This window comes from Drosophila sulfurigaster, chromosome 2R (genome assembly GCF_023558435.1).
Source record: "Drosophila sulfurigaster albostrigata strain 15112-1811.04 chromosome 2R, ASM2355843v2, whole genome shotgun sequence".
NCBI classification, from domain to species: domain Eukaryota; kingdom Metazoa; phylum Arthropoda; class Insecta; order Diptera; family Drosophilidae; genus Drosophila; species Drosophila sulfurigaster.
Genome location: NC_084882.1, coordinates 6,714,764 through 6,738,159, shown reverse-complemented (window position 1 = coordinate 6,738,159; position 23,396 = coordinate 6,714,764). Strand labels below are relative to the sequence as shown.

The 23,396-nt window shown below is 40.2% G+C and overlaps 1 protein-coding gene across 1 annotated transcript in view; it reads right to left on the bottom strand.

The window, feature by feature from the left end:
- Window positions 1-26: 26 nt before the first annotated feature.
- Window positions 27-23,396, bottom strand: part of LOC133838280 (microtubule-associated protein futsch) — a 30,865-nt gene continuing 7,495 nt past the window's right edge. Inside the window, 13 exon segments of the mRNA XM_062269345.1 lie at window positions 27-7,429; window positions 7,431-7,583; window positions 7,585-9,612; window positions 9,614-9,691; window positions 9,693-13,171; window positions 13,658-13,901; window positions 13,963-14,078; window positions 14,284-14,390; window positions 16,244-16,318; window positions 16,389-16,549; window positions 16,613-16,856; window positions 16,922-17,143; window positions 17,217-17,449. Of these exon segments, the coding sequence (XP_062125329.1) occupies window positions 2,141-7,429; window positions 7,431-7,583; window positions 7,585-9,612; window positions 9,614-9,691; window positions 9,693-13,171; window positions 13,658-13,901; window positions 13,963-14,078; window positions 14,284-14,390; window positions 16,244-16,318; window positions 16,389-16,549; window positions 16,613-16,856; window positions 16,922-17,143; window positions 17,217-17,449 (12,429 nt within the window). The 3' untranslated portion in view covers window positions 27-2,140.

The window sequence follows — 23,396 nt, the reverse complement described above, 5'->3', positions numbered from 1 at the left end:
TCTTGTCGATTGATTAATGAAGTTTTATTTATTTATTTTGTCTTTCTATATAATTTAATACTGGTTTAATCGGTTGCTCAAGTATAGATTTTTCATCAATAATTAAATTACTTTTTATCATGAAATTGATTCTTAAAATTTGTAAAAATCATGTGTGTCATCAACTCAGAAGTGTTAAACGATTTGGATTTTGCTTTTCATTTTTATATTTCTTACTTGCTAAAATTCAGCTAATGTTTTATATATTGATTTTTTGTTTACCACTTTAAATATAAATAAATTTTAAATCATCATTAATTTGCTCTCGAAGAAGTTGACAATAATTCATTTATATTTCAATATTTAATTTGTATACCCACTGCACTGAATCTAGAACTATCTCACTTTTAAATCTTGCTCTTTTCTCAAGTTTCTTTACTAAGTACGAGATAAAACTTCTCGTATTTATGTAAAATAATTGTTGTGAAATTTAACCCTTAATTAAATTGGAAGCGTCACTGAAGAGATCAGTCAGTAAGAAACTGAAATTCTGAGGGCACATAGAAACTCAATAAATATAAAATATATATAATATTTATAAATGTACACTTTACAAAAATGTAAAAACATTTGACTAAGCTAACTAACTAAAATCGGGTCTAAGTGGGTATAAAACGATATAAACTCTCCAAAAATTCAACACAGATTTTATTTGTAGATTTGATTTAATACTAAAGCTAAACATTAAAGTGTCAATAGGAATGGTATCTTTTATTTTGATTAAAATACTTTTGATCCAATGAATAGTTGAAATTATTGTACGTTGGGTATATTATGCATACTCTACATATTACCATATATCTTAATTCGCATCATACTTAACAATTTAATACTCGTTTCCACTAATATAATAATAATGATCAATTGGGTTTTGCAAACTTAACAGGGTTTCAATTGATTTTGTTAGGTTTAAATTCAATTGGCCTAAACTCATAACATGGGCTTATTCTTCCTTCCATTATTACAACAATTCTACTTTCAACATGTTACTGTTTATGTGGACTCGATGAGAATCTATGAGATACGAGAACTGTCAATATGAGTTTTACATTTTCATTTTCGATTTTTTTTATTTTTGGCACATTGAAGTACTAGAACTAAAGCTATTACAACTTTTTGATGTTTCTCAAGGGGTTTTAAATATAATTACTTATCGATTTCTTTTAAAACTGTTTCCGCTTCAAAATTAGAAACTTATGTAAATAGCATAAGATCTATATAAAATATAATATATAAGTACATATATTTAAAAAAGTATCTAGAATTTTCGACTCAAATAAATGCTTTCCTCGTGAATTCCACGATTCTGATAAAAATATTGCATAAGAGATCTTGACAAGCAGGTTTGGCATATAGCACGACTTATAAATTTTTGTGTTATTGGGTAGATTAAACATTTGACACTGTAACTCGAACTTATTATTTAGATAATACATAATACTGATCAAGTACTTATCGTAATTTAATTAAGTTTTAAATAATTATTTCATCATAAAGTTTTGTGCTTCTCTTTTCTAAGTCGGTTTTCTTTCATTTTTTTTTTGTTTTTGCTAAATAACATTTAAATATCTTTGTTGTATTTTGTTAATAATTAATATTATTATTCGATGATTAAACAGTGCATTAAAATTTGCTCAACTCGCTTTATAAATGTTTGTTATTTTAATATCTTTTTGGCTCTTCTATAACATTATATAGACTCTATGGAAGTAATCCAACTGCAACTCCAACTGCTATTCCATTTCCATTTTCAACATCCTCAATATTCTTCTCCACTGACATATGGTATTGATTTTCATAGTTTTGTTAATATATAGTATTTGATTAAAATATTAGTTTGATTTATTTAACGCCTTCCAAGGGTTGTGTGAATACTCATCTTGTTTTTTAGCAGCACTTAGTTTTTTCATTTGGTTTAGTGTTGGTATTTTTGGATTGTACGATATTCTTGTTTTGTTTTTTAGTTTGTCGTAAATCAGTCTCAATTACAAATAAGTTGGTTATACTTGGATCGTGTGTAAAAAGTCGTAGAGTTGTTCTAAAAATTGTTCAAGGCAACTTAAGAAATGGAAAATGCTGCTGATATTTTAAAAATCTCCACTTAATGATCACTTAGGTCATCTGAATCATGGAATTTTGGAGGGGGATCAACTCGTATATCCAAGCCACAAGCGTAGCGCTCATATTCAATGGGTTCTGTCTCGTAGTCGCACAGGAAGTCCGGATATGGCAGTTGCTGTCGTTGTGCTTCAGCTGATTGAGAGCTTCGATTCGTTACTCGTCGAATAGTTCCCATACCTCCAGCGCCACCTGCACCGCTGTCTTCACTAGAGTTGGCCAGCTCATCGGAGAGTCCGCCACCATGCGACTCATATTCACTCTCCTCGGGATTACAGTAGCTACGTCCATGATACGATTGGGGCTGCTGAGCTGCAGCATTCGATGTACTGGCCACCTGCGAGTCTTCACGCTTCAATTGACGCTTCTTGGTGCGCACAGGTTTAACAGGTTGTCCGCTGGCAGGTGGCATTGGATGATTGGCAGGCGCCGGCTTATCTACTATCGGTTGGTACATGGGCTTGGTAATGTGACCCAGGCGATCGTAACGTGGAAAACCCATCTCATCCACATTATCGCTCATGTCGAGACTTTCAAACTTGCTGACGCCGCTATACTGAGGATAATCGTCATATTCATCAGTTTGTTCGCGCTCGAGCTCCTCATCGAACTCCAAGTATTGTTCATCACGTTGATAGGAGTATTCCGAGCTACCCGAGTCCATTTCGGGCACATAGCCCTCGGAGCACTCACTACTCTCAGCCTGTTCCAATAAAGCAGCAGCATTTAGATTTGCTCGCATACGCTTGACTGGCAGCTGCCGTTTCTTCCGATAGCCACGACTTCGCAGTTGCTTTACATCCTGACCACGAACGTCCAGAGAGCTGTCCGTATCATTGCCACTGGGAGGACTTTTCAAAGCCGTTGCCACCGCGGCGGCGGCGCCCAACTGGGCGGCAGCAGCTGCAGCAGCAGCAGCCTTTCGAGGTGGTTTCTGGATTAGCTGATTTGGTGGTGACTCGGAGCTCAGGCTGCTCGAGTAGTAAGGAGAGCATCGTATCAACTTATCCGCTCGCTGTGGCATCTGCGGTGAATTGGGCTCGGTACTCTCGCTGTTAAGGGTATTTGTTGTAGTTGTCGTATTTGTGGCCGATGATGTGGAGTGTGCATCACGCTCCTCGTCAATCCTCATGGGTAACTCCTGGCTACTCTGCTGGGATTTACTGAGCATATGCTCATGGAAGGAGCTTGACTGTCGCAGCTGTTTGCTTGTTGTTTTGAACTCCCGTATTTGGGTCTTCGATAGCGTCTTGTCATCGTAACTATGATGTTTGGCGAGTGGTTTGGCCGGTGGTGCACACACATTGCCCGGTAAATCGCTTGGAGTTACAATCGGCGGCAAACTTGGTACAGGTGGCGGCATTGGTTTTGCCACAACAGGAGTAGGAACAGGAGCGGGAGCTGTTGGAGTTGCCCTCTGAGATTGCGCAGCTGTTGCGGCTGCTGCTTCTTCAGCTTCGGCAGCAGCGGCCGCCTGTTCCGCCAAGCCTGGCTGTTTCATTTTGTTGAGAAGCGCTTGCATAATAGGTCTAGTGACGGCTGGTTTTGGTTTTGTTGGCGGCTGCGGTGCACGAGGCTTGTGTCGGGTCTGTTGGGATTGTTGCGTTTGTATCTGAGTAGTGGTTGTGGTAGTTGTTGTGTTAGAGTTGACTGTACTGCTGCTGCTGGTTGTGTGGAGGGGCACAAACTCTTGGCTTTGGTAGCGTTCCGTTAATTTCTCGCTGTGGGCATACAACCGCTCGACGAAAGGTGACTCAGACTCAGAACAAATCTCCTGGCTCTGGTATAGCTTGGACATCATTTCGAGCGATCGACGCTTTCGTGCCGCTGCACTTGTCTCTGGGCCTGTTGAAGTTATCGGCTGATCCGTGTGATCTTGACTGGAACGCGCCTGATTACCGTTGCTTCCACTGCGGCGATGCACCTGAGGCAAAGAGCAGCGCTTCTCCTCGCTGGGTGAGCTTAAATTCGGCTTGGAGGCAACACGTGGCTGCTTTAACGGTAAATACTCGCCGGGAACCACGCCCACCAACGTTCGACTGCTCGATGTGGACCATTCACTGATTGTGTGCGCCATCTCTGTAAGGGTAAGCGTGGTGTCATCGCTTCGCGTGGCCGAGGTTGGCTCACTCAACTTGTCAGTTTCAGAATTGGACAGCATATCGTATCGTAGACCATCAGAAGATCCATTGTCACCACTGAATTTATGAGAAAAACTACCACTCTGTTCATTCAGGCTCTCTGCGGACTTGTTAATGGAACTAATGCTAGATTTGGTATGATTGGATTTTTCACTTTTGGCGCAAGAATGTGTAGATACAGCTGATAGACTATCAGAGCCGGATAGATTCGCATACTGTCGGACTGTGTTGGTTCCTGTCGACCACTCTGAAATGCTTAAACCAATCGATGTGTCCTCCGAGTGGGAACTGTGCGTGCATTTCTTTTGCTGCAATCCCATGCGGACGGTGCCATCTAGATCAGTGCCTATGGAGCTTGTCTCCTCCTCGGAGTGACTGGAATGACTGCATTTCTTGCAGCTTCCACCACTACTCAACCGAGCCTCATAATTTCGACGTACTGTTGTCTGGTCGTCCAGGTACGTACTTCCGGAAAGAATATCATCAATCGAAGTGTCTGAATTGTTTGAGCCACGCGAAAGTTTTCGTAGCTGTGCGTCTGGCGACAACTGCACCTTAATGGTGCCAGGCATGAAGACGTCGTCGTTAGAGAATAATTCATCTTCCGAGATTGGACTACGTGGCGCGGGAGAGCGTGTAGGCTGTGCCACAATCACTTCTGGATTGGAGCCTTTACGCATTTCAGCGGCAGCTCTAGCTGTCGGTTGTGTGGAGGATGTACTACAGCTGACATTGAACGAGGATGACAAGCAAGACGCAGCACTTAGTGTAGAGCTCAGACAGCTTACGGTATCTAATTGTATATTCTCGCTACCAAAGTCCTTGTCTTCGAACGCAGCTGACATTAGATAAGCCGTGTCTTCATATGGCAACACCTTAGCCACATCGGGTGGTCCTGTTGCATTCATTTCGTCGTCAACCAGAACCTTATCGGCGCTTTGCACCTCACTGGCATAATAAGTTTCTATGCTCTCTACTACAATGGGTCCATCGATTGTGCTAGATGGTGGTGAGGGCCAATCCACTGAGTCTTGCGATTGTTGGAATGACAAGCTTGCTTTCCAGCAGAAAGACTTCGGCACCGGTTTGTCCAAATCTGGCATGGAATACATTGTCTCTGGCGGCTTAACAGGCACATGATCGAAAGGTATCTCTGGTAGTGGCCAGTCCTCTGAGTCTTGGCTACCTGCATTCGACAAACACATAAGTGTGTGCCGCTCGAGATCTTCTGGCTGCTGTTCATCCACATGTGTAACTGAAAAGCGACCGGTCACCAAAGTGGGCGATTTGGGTTCATTGAAACTACCGATACTAGAAAGCCGATCTGCAGTTGCTGAATCGCAGGGTATTTCTGGCATTTCCGCTGAGGTGCGACGATCAGCATCCGATATATAGGCCAAATTTGTATTGCTCCGCGAGTCAGAGCTTAGACTTGGTTGATGATCAGTCGATCCTACGGATTCATCCCGCATGCTCACTGAATGCGTCGACGCCTTGCTGACATCATCCTCCATACTGGATTTTTCCGAAGCCGTGCTGCGCTCGGAAATCCTAGATAGGGTTCGACCTAAAGTGAAGCCTGTACTGTACCCAATGATATCTGTGGGATTAACGCCAATACCACCAAGAGTGCTGGTCATAGCTGGGTAGCCAAAGGTGGTTGGAAAGTCATTCAGATCATCCTGATAGCTAGTATCGCTCTCCTTTTGTTCATCCGGTGAGACTTCTTTGATGTCACTGTCTGATGAATCTCGCAGTGGATTCTGTGCATCATATCGTTCATATCCCCCATCGGTTTCTACGTGATGCCAAGGATCATCCGTGCTAGAGCTATTTGAGCTTTCAATTGGGAACGCTTTCCACGTGCTTTGCTGTTCCTTCTGTGCCAGTTCACCTCGACGTTGAGCTGCGCCTAATGATCCAGAGCTGCTCTCAGTTTCAAAAGATCCTCGTGACTCAACGCTTAGTGATCCCTTTGAGTCGAAGCTAGACTTTGACTCTTGTGAGCTGCGATCGCTGCCAGATTTCCCGTGTTCTGTTTTGGTTACAGAAAGTTTCTTGCCAGCATTTGCACGTACCGGTTTCTCAATTTTCGGAGGTTTCCGGGATCCACCAGAACTGGACTCGCTGTCCTCCGTTCTTTGAAGTATTTTGGCAATACGTTCCTCAATGGGATCCAAGTAGGATTCGGTACTATTCCCTAAATCAATTGGGCTTTGTTTTTCCAGGGTAGGAGTTGTTGGCTTCTTAATGATTATCTTTGGTTCATTGGTTGGTGTTTGCTCATTAGAACCAGTTGGAGTGATATCTATATCGGCATCTTTAGCTGCAACATCCAACTGTAGCATACGCTGCTTGAGTTCCAAACATTTCTTGGCCTCCTCGTTGCCAAAGTCTTGTGATATGCCCAGGGGCCGTGCAATAGAACAGCTAACACTGGATTCTTCATCGACGGAGCTTTTTTCCTTACTGACTGATAAACTCCAATCTTGCTGACGCTGGGGACTGCTGTCCTTTTCACCACTTGTCCAGGAATCCGAACTCTTTGATTTGTCACTTTGCTTTTCAAGACTGTATTTCTTCTTACTCTCCGAAGTATATTTCTCAAAGGTCTCGAGCACTGATTTCTCAATCATTGGACTGGCATTGGGTGGAGTGACTAGTATATTCAGATCAGATGTGGGTGTAGCACAATTTGAATACTCCAGTGGATTGGCATCCTCCAATGTTGCTTGTGTCTCAAGGACATTGCGATCCGGCTCCAGGTTTCGCGGCTCATTGTCTGATGTATCAGAGCCAATAAACTCATCACATTCGACAGTTATCCAGGAGCCGGTCTCATCACTACGGCTGCGATCCAAACTCAATCGATTGACATCCTGGCGGCCAACTTTGAGATGCCGACGCTCAGAAGAGATGTCGTCTTCTTCAATAGAAGGCTCCTCACATTCAATAGTTGGCACACGATGAGGATAGCCCTCTGCCGGAGGTATTGGAGACTTACTAGCCGGCGAATGACTATCATCTACGGAAATAAAGGAATCGAGACTCTCCGCCGTCGAAGCCTTGCGACTATGAGTGCATTCACTATCACGAGTATCTTCAGAAGGCAGCGAACGCTTTAAGATTTCCCAGGGAACGACGTTCTGATATCACGGCCTGCATATCGATATCCTCATGAACATTGTATTGATGGGCAAACATGCGACGATCGCCAATAGCACTCCGTACAACAGCTGCGGGTTTCTCCTCTGATTTCTTTGCCTCAGCCGTTGCCTGCTTTTTTATCGTCTAAGCTACGCGCCTTTACATCTCTGCCAAGGTAATGATGTTCAGATGGCTTTTCTAAACTACTGGATTTCCCATCAATTTTCTTATGTACCACGCTACCCTCGATTTTCTGTTTGATTTCCTGAGCCTTTGCCATTTTCTTTGGTGACTTGATCATAATGTCTTCGGGTACATCAGATTTCTCAGAGTCTTCAAAAGACTTGTTGCGATCTTCAAAGCTGCGATTGGCCTTATCAAGCTTATCCGGACTTCGACCCTCGTCAAAGCTGCGACTGAACTTAACCAACGATGTGTCCAGTTTGCGTGGAGCTTTTGCAATTAAAACGTGATCCTCGGCTTTTGATTTAAATTCGGTTTCGATGATTATCTTATCACCATCTGTCTTAACCATTATTTTGTCTTCCGGTGCAGGGAAGGCAGGAAGCGTGTCCTTTACAGGACTTAGCATTGTGATTGTCTGCTTCATAGCCGATTCATAAAGCTTTTGTTGTCTCTCCTTGCGTTTGGCAATGTCTGCCTCGGTTTCCTCTTGCGACTTGCTCTTATCTTTGCTCAAACGACGCATTTCAATTGAGCGAGGTCGTTCTTTTGGACTTGATTTTTTGCTACCTCTGCCATCTCTGCCCGCTTTGATGTCATCAGCACTGGTACGCCGTGACTCTGGACGGCTGCGAGAGATAGCTTTGCCCTTAAAAGGCTCAGAAGATTTTAATTTGCCCTTGCCGGTGCTGTCAATACTGCTGGCCCTAGAAACTCCCGGTGATGTTTTACGCGAACTGTTCGCCGAACTATATGGCGACCAGTCTGTAAATCGATACTTTGGAATATTTAATATTAAATGATCGCCGCTTTTTAACTTCATTTTTGATTTCCTTTTATCTTTTATCTTGACGCCTTGTAAGGCAATCTTTTCAATGTATTTCAATTGATTAAGAAGCTGCACCTCTTCATTGTCAATAGTCACAGCATTCAATAATGAATCTTTTCGATTTGTATTGTAGCTGCTCTGTGTGGGAATAGAGCCTGCACAGGAATGAACGCTATCCGCTGTATCGTCTTCCTGCTGAGTGCTTTGATTAGCACGTTCCAATGGTTTCTCTTCCAAAATTTCGCCCTCCTCCTCAAAGCCCACAGTGTCATCCTTTGAGGAAAACGCATTCATTGGTGGCAAACGATGCAAGGAAATTACAGGTGTATCCAGGCTCTTAGTACGTCGCTCCGTGGTGGGAGACTGCTGAGTAGCCTGCTGTCGTTGTAGAGATACCGAGCCTTCCGATAGATTGAGTCGGGCATGGGCAAAAAGTATGGGAGCATGACCCTTTGATCGCATAACTATTGAAGAATCAATAATTTCTTCAATAAGTTTAACCTTAGACTTGGCTGTTTGTTTTTTGAGGGTGTAATCAATATCTGAACCGCTTATCTTCTCTTCATGACATGTCTCGTAAATATCATCATTGCTGCGAAAGAACTCGGCATGCTCAAATATGGGTGAAGGTATGTTTTCATTGCGTTGATAATCATTTGTGCATTCGTCCATACGTCGCGTGGGCAAATGAGGCTCATCCTCTGAGGATGGTATGGAGATGGAGCGCTCTGATATTCGACGCAGTTCCGTAGCGTTAGCATATTGCGGATCCAGCTTCTGCGTTTGATAACGGCTCTCAAGATCAGCAAGTCGACGGCACTGTGGCGGCGAACCTTCAATTTCGGTTGAGCTCATAGTTTGTCCTCGACCCCAGGCAGCCGAGATGAGGCGACTTTGTTCAATACGCAAAATCGGTTCAATCTCTTTGCGTGATTGTGGAGGAGAAAACTCCAAACGGTCGGGTATAGCCTCAGCCGAACCAAATACATCGTCTGAATCCAAACTTTCGTCATCCGAAGAAAACGATGTTATACGGGTCTTTCCCTTCTTGGACTTGCCCGATGGCTTTGTCTTGGGTATTACACGTGGTTTATTGGCCTTTCGGGCATTGGCCTGTAGTTCCTTACGTAGACTTTGAATTAACTCAATTTGTTTTTTGTTCAAGCTTCTGCTGTTGCATACTCTCAGTTTTGGAACTGGTTGCTGAATCACTTTCAATTTGACTTAACTTTTTTGTTAAGTTTTTCCAGCGTAGATGCGTCCATTTGCTTGGTGATATCACGTTTGGGAGATGACAGCTGAATAATCGGAATAGTTTTGTCAATTTCAAGTGTTATAGGATCGACTTTGGATAAATCAATATTTTGAGTGAACAAGAACTCTTTTGTTTCTGCCGGGAGCAAGCTATCAAGAATATCTGGGAGAAAATCAACTGGACCAGGAACGGCAATAGCACTTGCTTTTGGTGATTTTGGAGACTTTGGTGATTTCGGAGACTTTGGCGATTTTGGAGATTTCGGCGACTTTGGTTTATTATGACCTTTGGCACCTGTTGCTGGCGCCGTGCCATTCATAATATGCCGTTTGTGAAGCACATAAGGTATATCCTCTTTCAGTACTTTAGTAAATCGACGTTCATAGTCTCGGAAGAAGCTTTTTGGTAACTCGAACCCAGTTTTTGGTATATCCACCTGAGGAGCTGTCTGTCCTTCATAGCATTTGGGTATTTCAAAGTTTCCATGTGCTTTACATAAAGGTGGCGCACTTGGTATTTGTTTATAGATGTAGTCTTCATCACTTGAGTCAGCTGGTGTGAGATCTATCGATTTCTGATGCATTAGAACATGACGACGAGAGTTGCTTCCAAGCCGAGCCCGATTTGCCAATGAGTTTGGATCACTCTTAGTGCGCTCCACTGTAGCATGTGAATAGTTCAGGGGTACCAAAATAGGATTGTACTCCTCAAAATGCGTTTTAGCCATAAGTTCCTCCTTTCGTGTGATTTTTTGATGAGCGGCACGCGATTGCTGTTTCTCAAACTCTGACACAAGTTCTGGAGTTAATGGATATTCTGGACTTTGCTTTGATTTCTCATCCTTTGACTGCCCTTCCCATTGCTTAGTGTACTTTTGAATACATTCAATTCGATCCTGATCAAAACTAAAAATGTTCTCGCTGTCTGATCGACGTCGAAAAGCTGAGATCTTACAGGACTGCGAATTTGATTTCTTGATGGGCGCTGTTTGATCAATGGAGTCACCAGTTTGTATATCTTTCTCTTGACAACGCATACCAGAAGCGGGCGTAGATACCGACTCAGGTGATTTGCTACCAAAAGACTTTGCATTGCGCTCAATTTCCACATTTTGCAGACTAATTGAGTGTACCTTGGATGTTTTATGAGTTTTGTTGCTTGGAAACGTGGAATATGTATCACGACTATCATAAAAAGAACTATTAGCCGTGGAACTATGCGTGTCCGAGAGTAAGCAGTCATGGCTCTTAACTTTTGGACGTGTGTAGAGACCATCGGCATCTGGTACTGGTTCGACAGCATCATAATAATCACTCTTTGATTCCTGACTGGACTGTATGAACTTTTCGTAAAGCTCTTTCTTGTTAAACTGCTTAACCTTCTTGCAGGTAGTCGTTGGCATTTCATAATTTCGTCCAAAACAATCCCCCACTAACGATTCCTTGGAATCCTGACTGGAAGCCACTGAAGTTTTGCTTTTGGTCGTTTCTCTGGATTTCTTACTATCTGTGTGATAAAGACTGTCTCGGGATTTCTTGCTCGAGTCCGAGCTGCGGGAGATCTTCGTCTCAAACATTTCACTTTGACTTTCTTGACTTGAGGTACGCGTAAGAGCTTCCTGAATCTTCTTATAGAAATTTCCATCTGATTTAACGGAAAGCTTTTCGCGTGGCAAATATCGTGGATCTTCGGCATCCCATATTTCATTCATAATATCGGCAGCTGACTTAGACTTTACATCTATAGCCGAGCGATACTTTGGCTGCTCTGAGACTGACTCATCATCGCTAGGTATGTAATTGCCAGAATCTAGGGAGCAGGAACGCATGTGGTCTTCAGATCGTCGTCGACCACTAAAGAAATCTATATCATACTTCTCCAACAGTTCGTAGCTGTCCTGCGATATATCATCCTGTGATCCAGTATAGTCTTGCTGATGGCCATAGTGTCGTTTGTGCTCTTGCGTATTGTATGTGCTGCCTGGATAGCTGGATGAGTACACCTTGCTATGCGGCAAAGGCGAAAAGTCTTGATGAGCATCAATAGAATGATTTTTTGTAAAGTAAAGAGAATGACGAGAATCATCATATCGAGTAACTGGTGAATCAATGCGATTTGACGAGAGGAACTCTTTATCGAATGCTGTCATGGGCTTAGACTGTTCACGAGCATAATAGGCACTGCTATAGCGTTCAAAGAGATCCTTGCAAGAGCTACTCTTGAGCCATGACTCACGTTCTACCTGGTCATAAATATTCTCTCCCTCTCCATCTCCATCTTCGTCTTGCTCATCCTCATCATCCATATAATGTACAGCAGCCTCTTCTGGTTTGACAAACTGCGCTGTGGAATATAAATTGCCGGAAGTTATAGGATATTCTAGTTTCTCTGCTGAGCTCCGTCTTGGATGGTGAGTAATGTAATGACTATCATAGGAGTCAACTGAATCAACACCAGACAACTCCGAATTTCGTGGCAGAGAGTGCGTATGCCGGGAACTCTGTGAATCGATCGATGGTGTCAAATAGTTATCAGATTGAGCTAACTTAACACGATCATTTTGAGCATAACGTTTTGTGTTAAATCCGGTGCCAAAGTAGGAGGACGAGGACGACTCCGACGGATGATTGAGATCGTTGTGGTATTGATAGTTTAAACTATTATAGTTCCGCTCTTGGGCGGCAGCATAAGCTGATGTGCTAGGCTGTTGTAGCATCGGCATGGGTGGTTGCATGCCCATTTGCTTGGCTCGAGTATATTGGAGTATAGACTGATCAATAAACTCATCACTAAAGTGTTTCTCACGCGTCTTTGATTTTGTCTTGCGATTGACCGTGGCATATATATCGTTGCGGTCGTTAAGATTAAGGTGCTCACTATTTGAGATCTTATGCTCCATTTGGGCGCTGTGAAAGTCCGGATATTTATAGTGTCCCACATCGTTGATGTCAGTGTAAATGATGTTGTCGGTTTCGGTTTCGGTCGAGTTGGCATTGGCATTGTTAAGCATACACTGTTTAGACATCGAATAATTCGTACTGCTATAATGGACTGGGGTGACAGTTTGCGATTGGGACTCCTGTGACCGAAGCGGCTGACGACGGGCATTGGACATGACCATGGCCGAGACCGGTGAGACTGCCGCCATAGTCTCCCGATTGATGGTAGATGCTGTCAAGTCCGAATCCGCTTCCTCCTCGACTAATTCCTCCTCCTCCCCCATAGGCTCCTCCTCCTCCAAATCCGCAGGTTCCAGAAGCTCCTCCTCCTGCTCCTCCAACTCCATGGAGCTGCTGAGATCCACCGAAAGACCCACTGTGCTGGTGTTGGTAGTGTTGTTGTGAGTGTGATTGTTGTTGATGCTGATGAGCTGCGGCGACGCAGGGACATACGCTTGGGATCCCACTGAGACTCGACGAGGCGTGCTGCTGCTGTATAAGTGGGACAAGTGGCTCAGACCTGAACACGCGCATAGACAAAGCATGTTGGGATACGTGTTAGCACTTGAGCAATAGACTTCAACCGAAACAAAACCGAAAAAGTACCGAACTCAAAGCCAAAGTAAACACTGAAAACATAATACACTGATTTGGCAGCATATAAAATTTTGTTGCTCCCGTAACAAAAATATTCATATACTTTTCCACTACTACGAACTTAAAAAAAAATAACAGAGAATTCACGAATGAAATGAACATCCACAGGTCATTCACGGTGATTTTTGATAAATACTATTAGGCTAAAATAATAAATCAAAAGTTAGAGGGAACTTATTATTATTTACTGAAACTTAAATAAATAATGAATTCGTTTCCATGCTATTTATTTATACTTATTGGGATATACTTATAACTTAATGTAACGAAATCATAGATAACTATATGTAAGAGTAACTTAACAAAACGATATTAACTAGAAAATCGATATGTAAAATGATAGACTCACCTAAATTGCGATCGCTTGGATGCACACGAGCCTGATCGGGAGCGCGCTGCAGTTGGCTGCTGTGGCTGGGCGAAGTCCACGATTGCGGACCCTGTGGTGAAACCGAGCGGTTCGAATTCATTTGGTCCATACCCGCTGCCGAGTGGTGTTGCCGTTCCGCCGAGCATGCCGCTTCCTCCGGAGAGGTTGGCGATTCCGCTGCATAATTCTTCGTCTGATAGATCTCCACCTGGGCTGCTGTGACCTGATAATGTAAAATGATTATTACTCAGTCTGCCATTCAAACAGAAAAGTAATTCACTTACTTGAGAACGCATGTGGTCTGTAGGATTGTCGCGTCGGCGATCCAAGGTATCCGCTGCCTTCTTCGTCAGAGAAGGGGTCATCGAGTCGTTGCATTGATTGCGATAATCCCATGCCGCTGTAGGGTGCATGTAAATAAATGTACCAAAAATAATGTGAAAATAATGATAATCATTATGTATATTTGCAAATTATAGTGAAAATTTATCGCCTTGGCTAAACATTCCGCGAGCAAAACTTAACACAAATTATTTAAAATCGAAATGATAACGATAAATCAACAAATATATAATTCAACAATCAAAAAAAAAATAAATACAAACCAGTGTCAATTGGGAGTAGGGGATTGGCTGAAATGCTGGAATTCACATACGTATGCGACTGACTTCGGCTACTAGCATTCAGTGGCCCTTGCCGGAATGACTGAGACCTGCAGCAAAAGAAAAGACAAGAGGATACCACGATTTTATTTTCACATGCTCACTTTTTTCCTTTTAGTTTAGTTTAGTAATTGTTTTTAGTTATAAATATCTTGTTTTTCGTTTTATGGCATATTAATTTATTTTATTTTGGAGTTAAGCACTTTTTGATTTATTTATATTTCTTGTTAATTTGAGCATTACCACTCAGAAAAATTCGGATTCCTCGCGAAGACGCAATTGATTTAGGACACAAATTAAAATTAATTATTGTGTAATAAAGAAATTGTAAATCATACACACAACATCGTTAGGAATAGGGAACTACTATATCTACTATAAAGCCTAAGAAATATAATGAAATCCATAAAGGATTTAATGGGAGTCCGGGAAAGCATTTGGTATTTAAATCAATGGTTTATATTTTTTTTATTGTAGATATTAAAACTACACATAACAGTAGAATATGTTTTTAGATTTATGAAAGAACACACAACTAATAACTACACATTTAGGAGAAGGAAACGAACGTGAATAGCCGTGATTGTGTACATTTAGTCTCAGGTAAACACACAATATGACATCGAGCTAAGTTCGAAGACACACAGTCTAAACAACATATAAAACCAACGCGATAAGATCGACTTGTTAAGCCATTCACGACTAGACTAAATACTAAACACAATGTGAGCATTTATGATGTTATTAATGTTAAGGTTATGCTGATGAGGGGGGAATTTATATAGTAGGAATATCATTTTGTTTTAATGATGTTACTTGATACTGAGTAAAGGATTGGATGGTGAAAAATTATTTCGAATGATATGAGTTTAGTACGCATATAAATAATTTGTCAATTGCCAATTTAGATTATAAATAAATAAGATTGATAATCTACAGTGAGTAGCTAATAAGCACACATGATAATTATAAATTATAAACACAGTAAGTAAATAAAATGCATGTCGTTTGCTTCTGTACAATTTAATTTGTGGTTTGTTTTCTTGTTTTTTTTTTATATATATATATATATATGTATATATATTTAGTTTAGTTTTGTGCTTTGCTTTGTTTTTGTTAAGTTTGTACCAATTGGTTTTTTAATCCTCTTCTCTTTTCTCTCTTTGAAATTGTTGAAATGGCTTTAACTGTATTTCTGCCAAGTTTTTATATGACAGAAGATTGTAGGGTGGTTTAGGATTTGGACTTGGGATTTGTTCATTAATTTCAAACTTGATTTTGAAAAAAAAAAGAAGTGAAGTTTATAAGCAATAAAATTCAATTATAAGATGATCACGGTGATGATTCATAATGTGTATGGATGAGTTTCTTTGTAATAAATGCGTTTGCAATGTTGGCAAAGCATTTAATTTGTGAGTTTGATATGTAAATATTAAACGGGTATAAGAAATTGTTCATACAATTATTTAATATAGTTTGGATGTGTCTCTGGTTATTCATAAAAAGGGAAGAAGTAAAAGCTTGAAATTTTAAAAATATAAATGAAGTAAAGCTTAAAAATAAATTTAGTTTGAGGTTACATCTTTGTAAATATAGAAATAGAAAAAGATTGTAAAACATTTTTTGCTGGTTTTATAAATCTGAAATCTTTTGTCGACAGTTAAGAGCTCGTTTTCACATCTTATACATGAAATCATAACTTTTTTGTGTTTAATGTAAAGATGTGAAAACGTGAACTGTACAATTTAAAGCTGTTAATTATAACAGAAAGCAGATTACATCAAAATAAAGCGAAAAATGTGAGTCTTAACAAATATTTCAGGCATTCAATAACTTCTTAGTTTCTTTACTGTTGTTTTTCTGTATCTGTAGTTGTTGTAGTAAAATTTCAGTTATTTCTTACCTTTGGAAGTTTTGACGCTTTACATAATTTTCGCGAACAAATTCAATAATCTGTTTTTGCGTTCTTCCACTGTAACTGTAATTATACGAATATATTGCTTAAAATGAAAATTCCATTAATTAATTTTCTGCATTTTGAGGCATACCGGAACGAACTTCCACGGGAAAGGACGCGGGTTTTACGCCTGGGTGTACTCTGAACTGTTGTGCACCGGAAGAACCCGTGATTTTCAACGCACTTCTTCCAAAAATTCTTGCACTCATTGCGTCCCTCAAAAAAGAACTCAACTGTGTCCTTGTAGTAGCCCTATAGTATATAAAAGTGAATTTAACAAATTTGTCAACTATGTCAGTTGTGTTGAAATCTTACGTAGCCTTCGGGGTGCAGTTTGACAAGAAAACGTTTTCGTTTAAATGAAATTTTGCGAATTTTGGCCCAGGAAAAGGTATTAATGCGAGTTATATTCTGAAATACGGTGAGACCCATATGAGCCACAGCCAGATTTAGTGGAACACCCTCTACATCCTTGGCGGGATGCATTTTCATGCCATAAAGCTCACAGCGACGTGCTGTCTCTAGTAGATTAAGATCGGCCTCGGCCGGCGATTGACCACTAAAAATACAACCCGAGATCTGTCATTAAAATTCCATTTAAAAATTATATTTCTGTTGGCTTACAAGTGCTTCTTGTGATTTTCCATTATCTTTCGTTGCATTGTGGCATCCTGGTGGGGCACAAATCGATACGACGATAAATATGTATGATCAGGATAATCCTCGGGCACATAGTCTCCACACGATGCCTGCACAATGTAGCTGGCCATAAGCGCCGCTGTATTATCATTGCATTGCAAGCTGCCCGTAGCTAGGTCGCGTTTGATTTGCAAACAGAATAGATATCTAGAAGAGAAATATGATAAGTGAGAAATGTAAAAAACTCGGATAGGGTTATTACCCAATCATAACATATTACCTTGTATACTCCTCTTCCAGTTGCGCCGGATCGGGGGTATAAAATTTGATGCAGAATCGCAACACTGGATCGATGAGTGATAGACCCACTTGACGATTCATTGGCTTTTCCAGATCGAGCCAGTATTTGGTATGTGTGGATATTTCCTGATATTCCAAGCCAAAATAGTCCGCTTCTAGCAAGTTTAGCTGGCGGCAAACTTGCTCGAAAAGTACTCGACCCAAAGCTTTGGCCTATAATGGAAATGTTTATAACAATAAGCAAAATTACTGTAACAAGAACTCACTCGCCATTATAAGTATGTATTTGTAAAACAGATTCTTGGCAAATGTAAAAAAGTCGTACAAAGCTTTCCGATGCTGTAGTTCACGCCATTAGAGTCGATTAAAAATACCATTAGAAAGCGATAAATAATACATAAATACATATGCATTTTCTAGCAGTTTGCACCACACACTCGAGCTCTGACTCTTTCCCCTTATATTTATCTTGCGACAGCTCGACCTCTTTTCGTTCGCTCAATTTGGCAACGGGCAAACAGAACGCCGACCTACTTTTTTTTAAAACTTAATTGATGCCAGACATGGCCTGGCAAACGACCAACGCATTCAAGAGGTCCAGTTAGTAGCTTGGGGGAGGCGTCAACTCAATTGAAATTTATTTAAATGCAATCAGACGAGTCATCGCCGACAAAACGCTTTGGCGTGTGGCAATGCTTAAATTCGCTCAGCTGCAACGCAAATGAAATTTTAACGAGCTAAGCTCAGACATTGCTTACATCGCAAAACGCCCCTATACGAAGGCCGATTGCAAACTAAGCATTTATTCTAATATTTTACACCAAACCAAACATACAATTTAACGGATGGTCAACTTTATTAAGGAAAGGTTTATGCAATAGTTTGCTTAAAATCAATATACTTCAAGCTATTAAATGCAGTTTATAAATTAATCATCTGGTTTCTATCAATTTAATTTATAAATTCAATATAAATTAGCAAAAGATGTCCTAGAATCCCAAATGACTTGTAGCACGCATGAATAGCTAATTTGAGATCGAAACAGACGAAAAACGAATGCTACCTGCGCAGTAGCATTCACATCTGGTGATACAGCTTTATACCATTAGTAAAATGAAGGGCACACGAAATGTTATCGACATATGTAGGTGAGGTGAGAGATTGAGAGACTTTCGCAATCAAGCAAAGTGCTTAGTCAATTCTATAGAAGCACGCACAACATCCGATTTTGAGTGTGAACTCCTGTCAGCCTGCGGACATATGTCGGATTCAAATTTTAATTATGGCTATGTTTAACGCACCACAATAGTCGCATTGTACCTCATTCTATCCGCAAATTTAACCAATTTTCCATCACTTTGTGGATACTTGAATATTTCATGTAATAAATTTTGGCAAATGAACACGTCTCTGTGGCGGTCATATATAAATCAAGCTAACATTATTGGGTGTGGTCAGTGGGTTTGGCCTGAAACATACACAAATATTTCATTAAATATTTAACAAAATTATCATTCGCACTGAAAAACTCTATAAATATTTAAATTTAGCAACAACTACTGCAATAGGACACCTATTTTTAGGAATTGCCCTTTTAAATGAAATGTGAAATGAAAACTTGCAAACAGTTCACCAAAAAAACGATGAAAACCCCAAAAATTTGCGGACACAAAGGAATTGCTTCTGCAATTTTTATGAGTTTACTGGGAAAAAGGCCAACAGCACATATAAATTTGGAGTGCTGGACAATGAAATACCCTGGTCTACTTAGTATCCTAATCTTAAAAAGATAGCTAATAATGTTAAACAAGGATACATAAATTTTATATTATTAAAGAGCATAATATATGTTCAGTCGTATTATACAAGTATTTATTTTTTCTTTGTATACAGGGTATCAGAATCGAGTAAGCAATAAAGCAAAGTTGCCCTACATTGCTGCTGAGTTGTGGTCATTGGGGAATATGGCAAAAAAGAGAACTGGAGGCAGTGATTTTTATTAATTGTGATGAACTTGATGAAGTGTAAGCATGGGCCGTATTTCATAGCAAACATATATATAAGATGAAAATTGGAGCTAGTCCATAGATTAAACAATAGATGACTAGGACAATTAAATACATATAATTATGATTGTCAATCCGATATATGAATATCTATAAACAATATAAATATGTCAGTCCAGGTGAGCAGTGTGTTTTTTACGACTTAAGACAAATGCAATCTACGAAGCTTTCATTTATCTTAAACTAATTGTCAAATAAAATGAAATTTACACAAGTTTTACACTTTGCTCAACTGCTCAACCATATGTAATTTAATTCCCAGCAAACAACAGAAGTGGATAACTCACTTAGAAAAAGATGAATGTGCGGGTTTCCTCCTTAGCTTCCCCGATTCGAGTCGTTACTCAAGCGGATGCTACACAAACTGCAGTCGCAATTGTTGACCCAGGCCAACTTTACCAACGGCAATGGTTCCCAACAGCCACGCCCGAACTTTGACATTCTCAGCGAATAAGTGAGAGGGAGAGAGGACAGAAGATAGGTCTATGCATTGTCCTTGTAGGCCAATTCACTAAACCAATTTGGACTTTCAACAACTACAAACAGCCAATTAACTTTGGGCGCGGCTGGGAAAACACGGAAACAGCTGAAGAAAGAGAATTTACTGAGGAAGGGGCATCTGCTATACATATAACAGTTGGAAATTGGCGCTTGTTCCATTTGTCACTGGAACTTCTAGTCGATTCTCAAGTATTATGTGGTTAAGGTGAGAATGGCAGACCTTCCCATTGACTTAAATTGCAACTCGAACTAGAAAATTCCCTCATCTATTTAAAGTCGCGAAATGCTAAAGGAAAAAACAGGAAATTTTAATATTTCTAAAATGAAATGCAATTTATTAAATTTATAAAGAAGCTGGAGACTTAAATATTTTTTTATTTGGTTATGTGATAACTGTTTGTGTTTGCCAAATATAGTTTGCTAAACAAATTTGCATCTAAGCACTTCCATTTCAAAGCTCAACACATAATTCAAAATAAATTCTTAGCTGCCGTCTGCTCTTTGAAATGTCTTTATAGATGGCACCTGCCAGCAAAGGCGACCTGGAATCACATCAATCTTAGGGCACAAGCAACTGCAGGCAAGGAGAAACCAACCATAAAATGAAATTGCATTAATATATATATTTGGTTTTGTATTTTAGGGGAAGAAAGGGATAAGGTAAGGAGGATGGAAAACTCTGGCAAAAATATGAAGAGAAATTTATAATTATATAATGGATGATGTTATATACAATATGCAAAATTTGAGAATTGTAGATTAATGCGACAAGCGGAGCATGGGAATAGGGAATAGGCTGCCACAGTAGGGGCCTGGTCTGTAAGTGGGTCTAGGCGTGGCTGGCTGACTCTGAAACCGTTCAGGGATGTTTGGCAAGTTGCCAAAATGTGTTCGGGGCTAGCAAGAAAGAGACGGAGGAAAACAGCAAATGGAGCCAACTGGGGGAACACAGAAGCAGCATCAGCGACTGACAACAAATTTTCTACCAGAGTATTGGCTGTTGTTCATGTTACTCAGCTACTGCTTCGATGTAGCGTCTAAAAATAAAATGCACACCAGCATTTTGGCAATAGTTCTTGTTGATTTTCGTTTTGTTATTGGGCTCAGAGGTTCACTCGAGGTCCACGAACTGTGGCCGGACATGAATGAATGTTTGTTACAGTTCTATTTGCTTGCCTATTCTGTTCGTGCAGAGTTTATGGTCGAGCAGTTGCAGTTGACCGAAAATCGCATTAATGTAAATAGAAGGTGTTCAAGAATATGCCACATCCTGCACCTTGTTCTGTTTGATTCCCTTTGTCACTTCCGAGGTTCTGCTAATGGGTTGAGTTGTTGTTACTGCAACTGTTGCCATTAGTCAGCCAAGCAAAAGGCTTACTCGGTTTTTAGTTGAAGTGGCCACGCCTTGATTGCGCACATCCATTTCAGCTCCAACTTGCCGCAGACACACAACACACAGCACACACATTTCAAAGGCTTCGTCGCTGGCAGAGTGGGGGAAGTGTTTGTTGCAAAAACAACAAAATGGGAGCTTTTAGTTATACTATTGTAATATCCAGTAGTCTGGCTATCGCATGTGGTAGTAGGGAGATGTTATTTTCACAACAATTATGTAAAGTTTTACCGTTAGCAGTTGATGCTATCGGGTACAGGGTATATTTTAGTTTTTACAGTACTTGGTAGTGGCTTGCCTGCTTGTTTAAGCCGTTGTTGTGGCTGCCACCGGCATTGTTATGTGGCTGTGGGTGCACAAGTGAGCTTGTGTATGTAGGAGAGTTTACGTTGAGAGTGGCTTGTTGCTCGGACTAAGAGTAACCCCTTATGAACCAGTTGCACTTGAGGCGCTGCTGCAGCATGTTGAGCGCTTTTTCAAAGTGCCGCACACAGCGAACGTAAACTATTTTCTGGCATGTGCTGTTGCTGCTTGCACAACGTCATCCAGCTACACCCTTAATTCATCCCAGCCCTTATATTGACGTAGCTCGGAGCTGGCTTATTAAAAATTAAGGCACGTTGCAAATTTGTTGCTGAGCTGTGAACACACATATTTCACTGTGCTCGCATACGTAAATAACATAGACTGCCAGTTTATTAATAGATATCAGCAAATAAACATCGTCATCCCCATACTCTTTGTTCCATGCCACAAATGAAATCGGTAACCCTTATTGGATGACTCTAAGACTGGGCTGTGGTCGAGGTTATTTGCGGAATGTTAAGTAATATGTATATTTAGTCAAGTGAATTATTAAAAAAGATTCATTGATTTTTGATAGTTGAAAACATATATATTCAGTACATTTAAAAATTAACTTTATTTACACCACAAACGATATCGGTAACCCTTATTGGATGACTCTAAGACTGGGTTGTGGTCGAGGTTATTTGTAGAATGTTAACTAATATATTTTGTCAAGTGCATTATTTAAAAGATTTATGGATTTTTTTGCTGGTGCATTTTTCAGTGCTTTCAAACATTACCTCGTAACTATGTCGTAAATTCATTATATTATAATTTCATTTATTTACAACTTATTCAATTATTAAATAGTACTGTTTTATTTATGATATATTGTAAAGAGATTTGCAGTGTAAAACTACTTTGCCTACTTATTTGGTCTGCATCATGTAGACTATGCAAATCTACTTTACATTTCAAACAGTTGCCGTATTTTCGGCTCGTGAATATAACTCAGGTTGCATAATACTTTGGGGCATAGTTTTCGGCAACCTTGCCACAGATAATCACACGCCCCAGAATATTTTTAATAATTTATATATATATTTCTCAATTACCTAAATGTAACAGAAGTCAGTAACTTAATAAGCATAGTTTAAATATTTAAAGGTTTGCTATTTGTGAGGAATATTAGATTACCATAGGCCTCTTTTGTAGACCTGCCTGTTGTGTATCCGAAAACGCTTTGTCATTGAATTGCCTATATACTGGAAAAATGCCTTAAAAAGCTTATCTCGCCATTTGGGTAGCAAACAGATACTCGCATGTTGTGCAGTTGGGGTGCCAACTGTGGAAAAGTCAACACATTTTGCTGATAATGCAGAAATGCTCGTATAACAACACTTTTTTTAATAAAAAGATTATTGTCTGCACTGAAAATTGAAACTGTGACAAAAAGCCTAAGCTACAGTTTTGTAGAAATATGTATGTGTGACTTAAGACATAGACAGTATTGATAAGTAAATGAAGTTAATCAATAATGCAGAGCTTTACAGCTAATGCGTCGCAAGGTCATTTTAAGTAAGGGCAAAAGTGTGGAACTAAATCATTCACAAACATTAATAATAACAAGCAAGAAAGGTGCAGTGAAGTGTGCACGAATGTATCATATCAGTCTATCATAAGTACTATAGTTGTTATTGTGTGTGCCAAAAATCGAGGTACTTGTTATTCGGCATGGAGCGTGGCAAGAATTTGAATACAAATTATATCTCTCGCTTATAGCCCCTAAAATCTAGGTGTTCATACGGACAGACGGACATTGCAATATCGTCTCGGCTTTTGACTCTGATCAAGAATAGATATAATTTATCGTGTTGGAAGTGCATCCTCATGCCTGTTACATACATTCCCT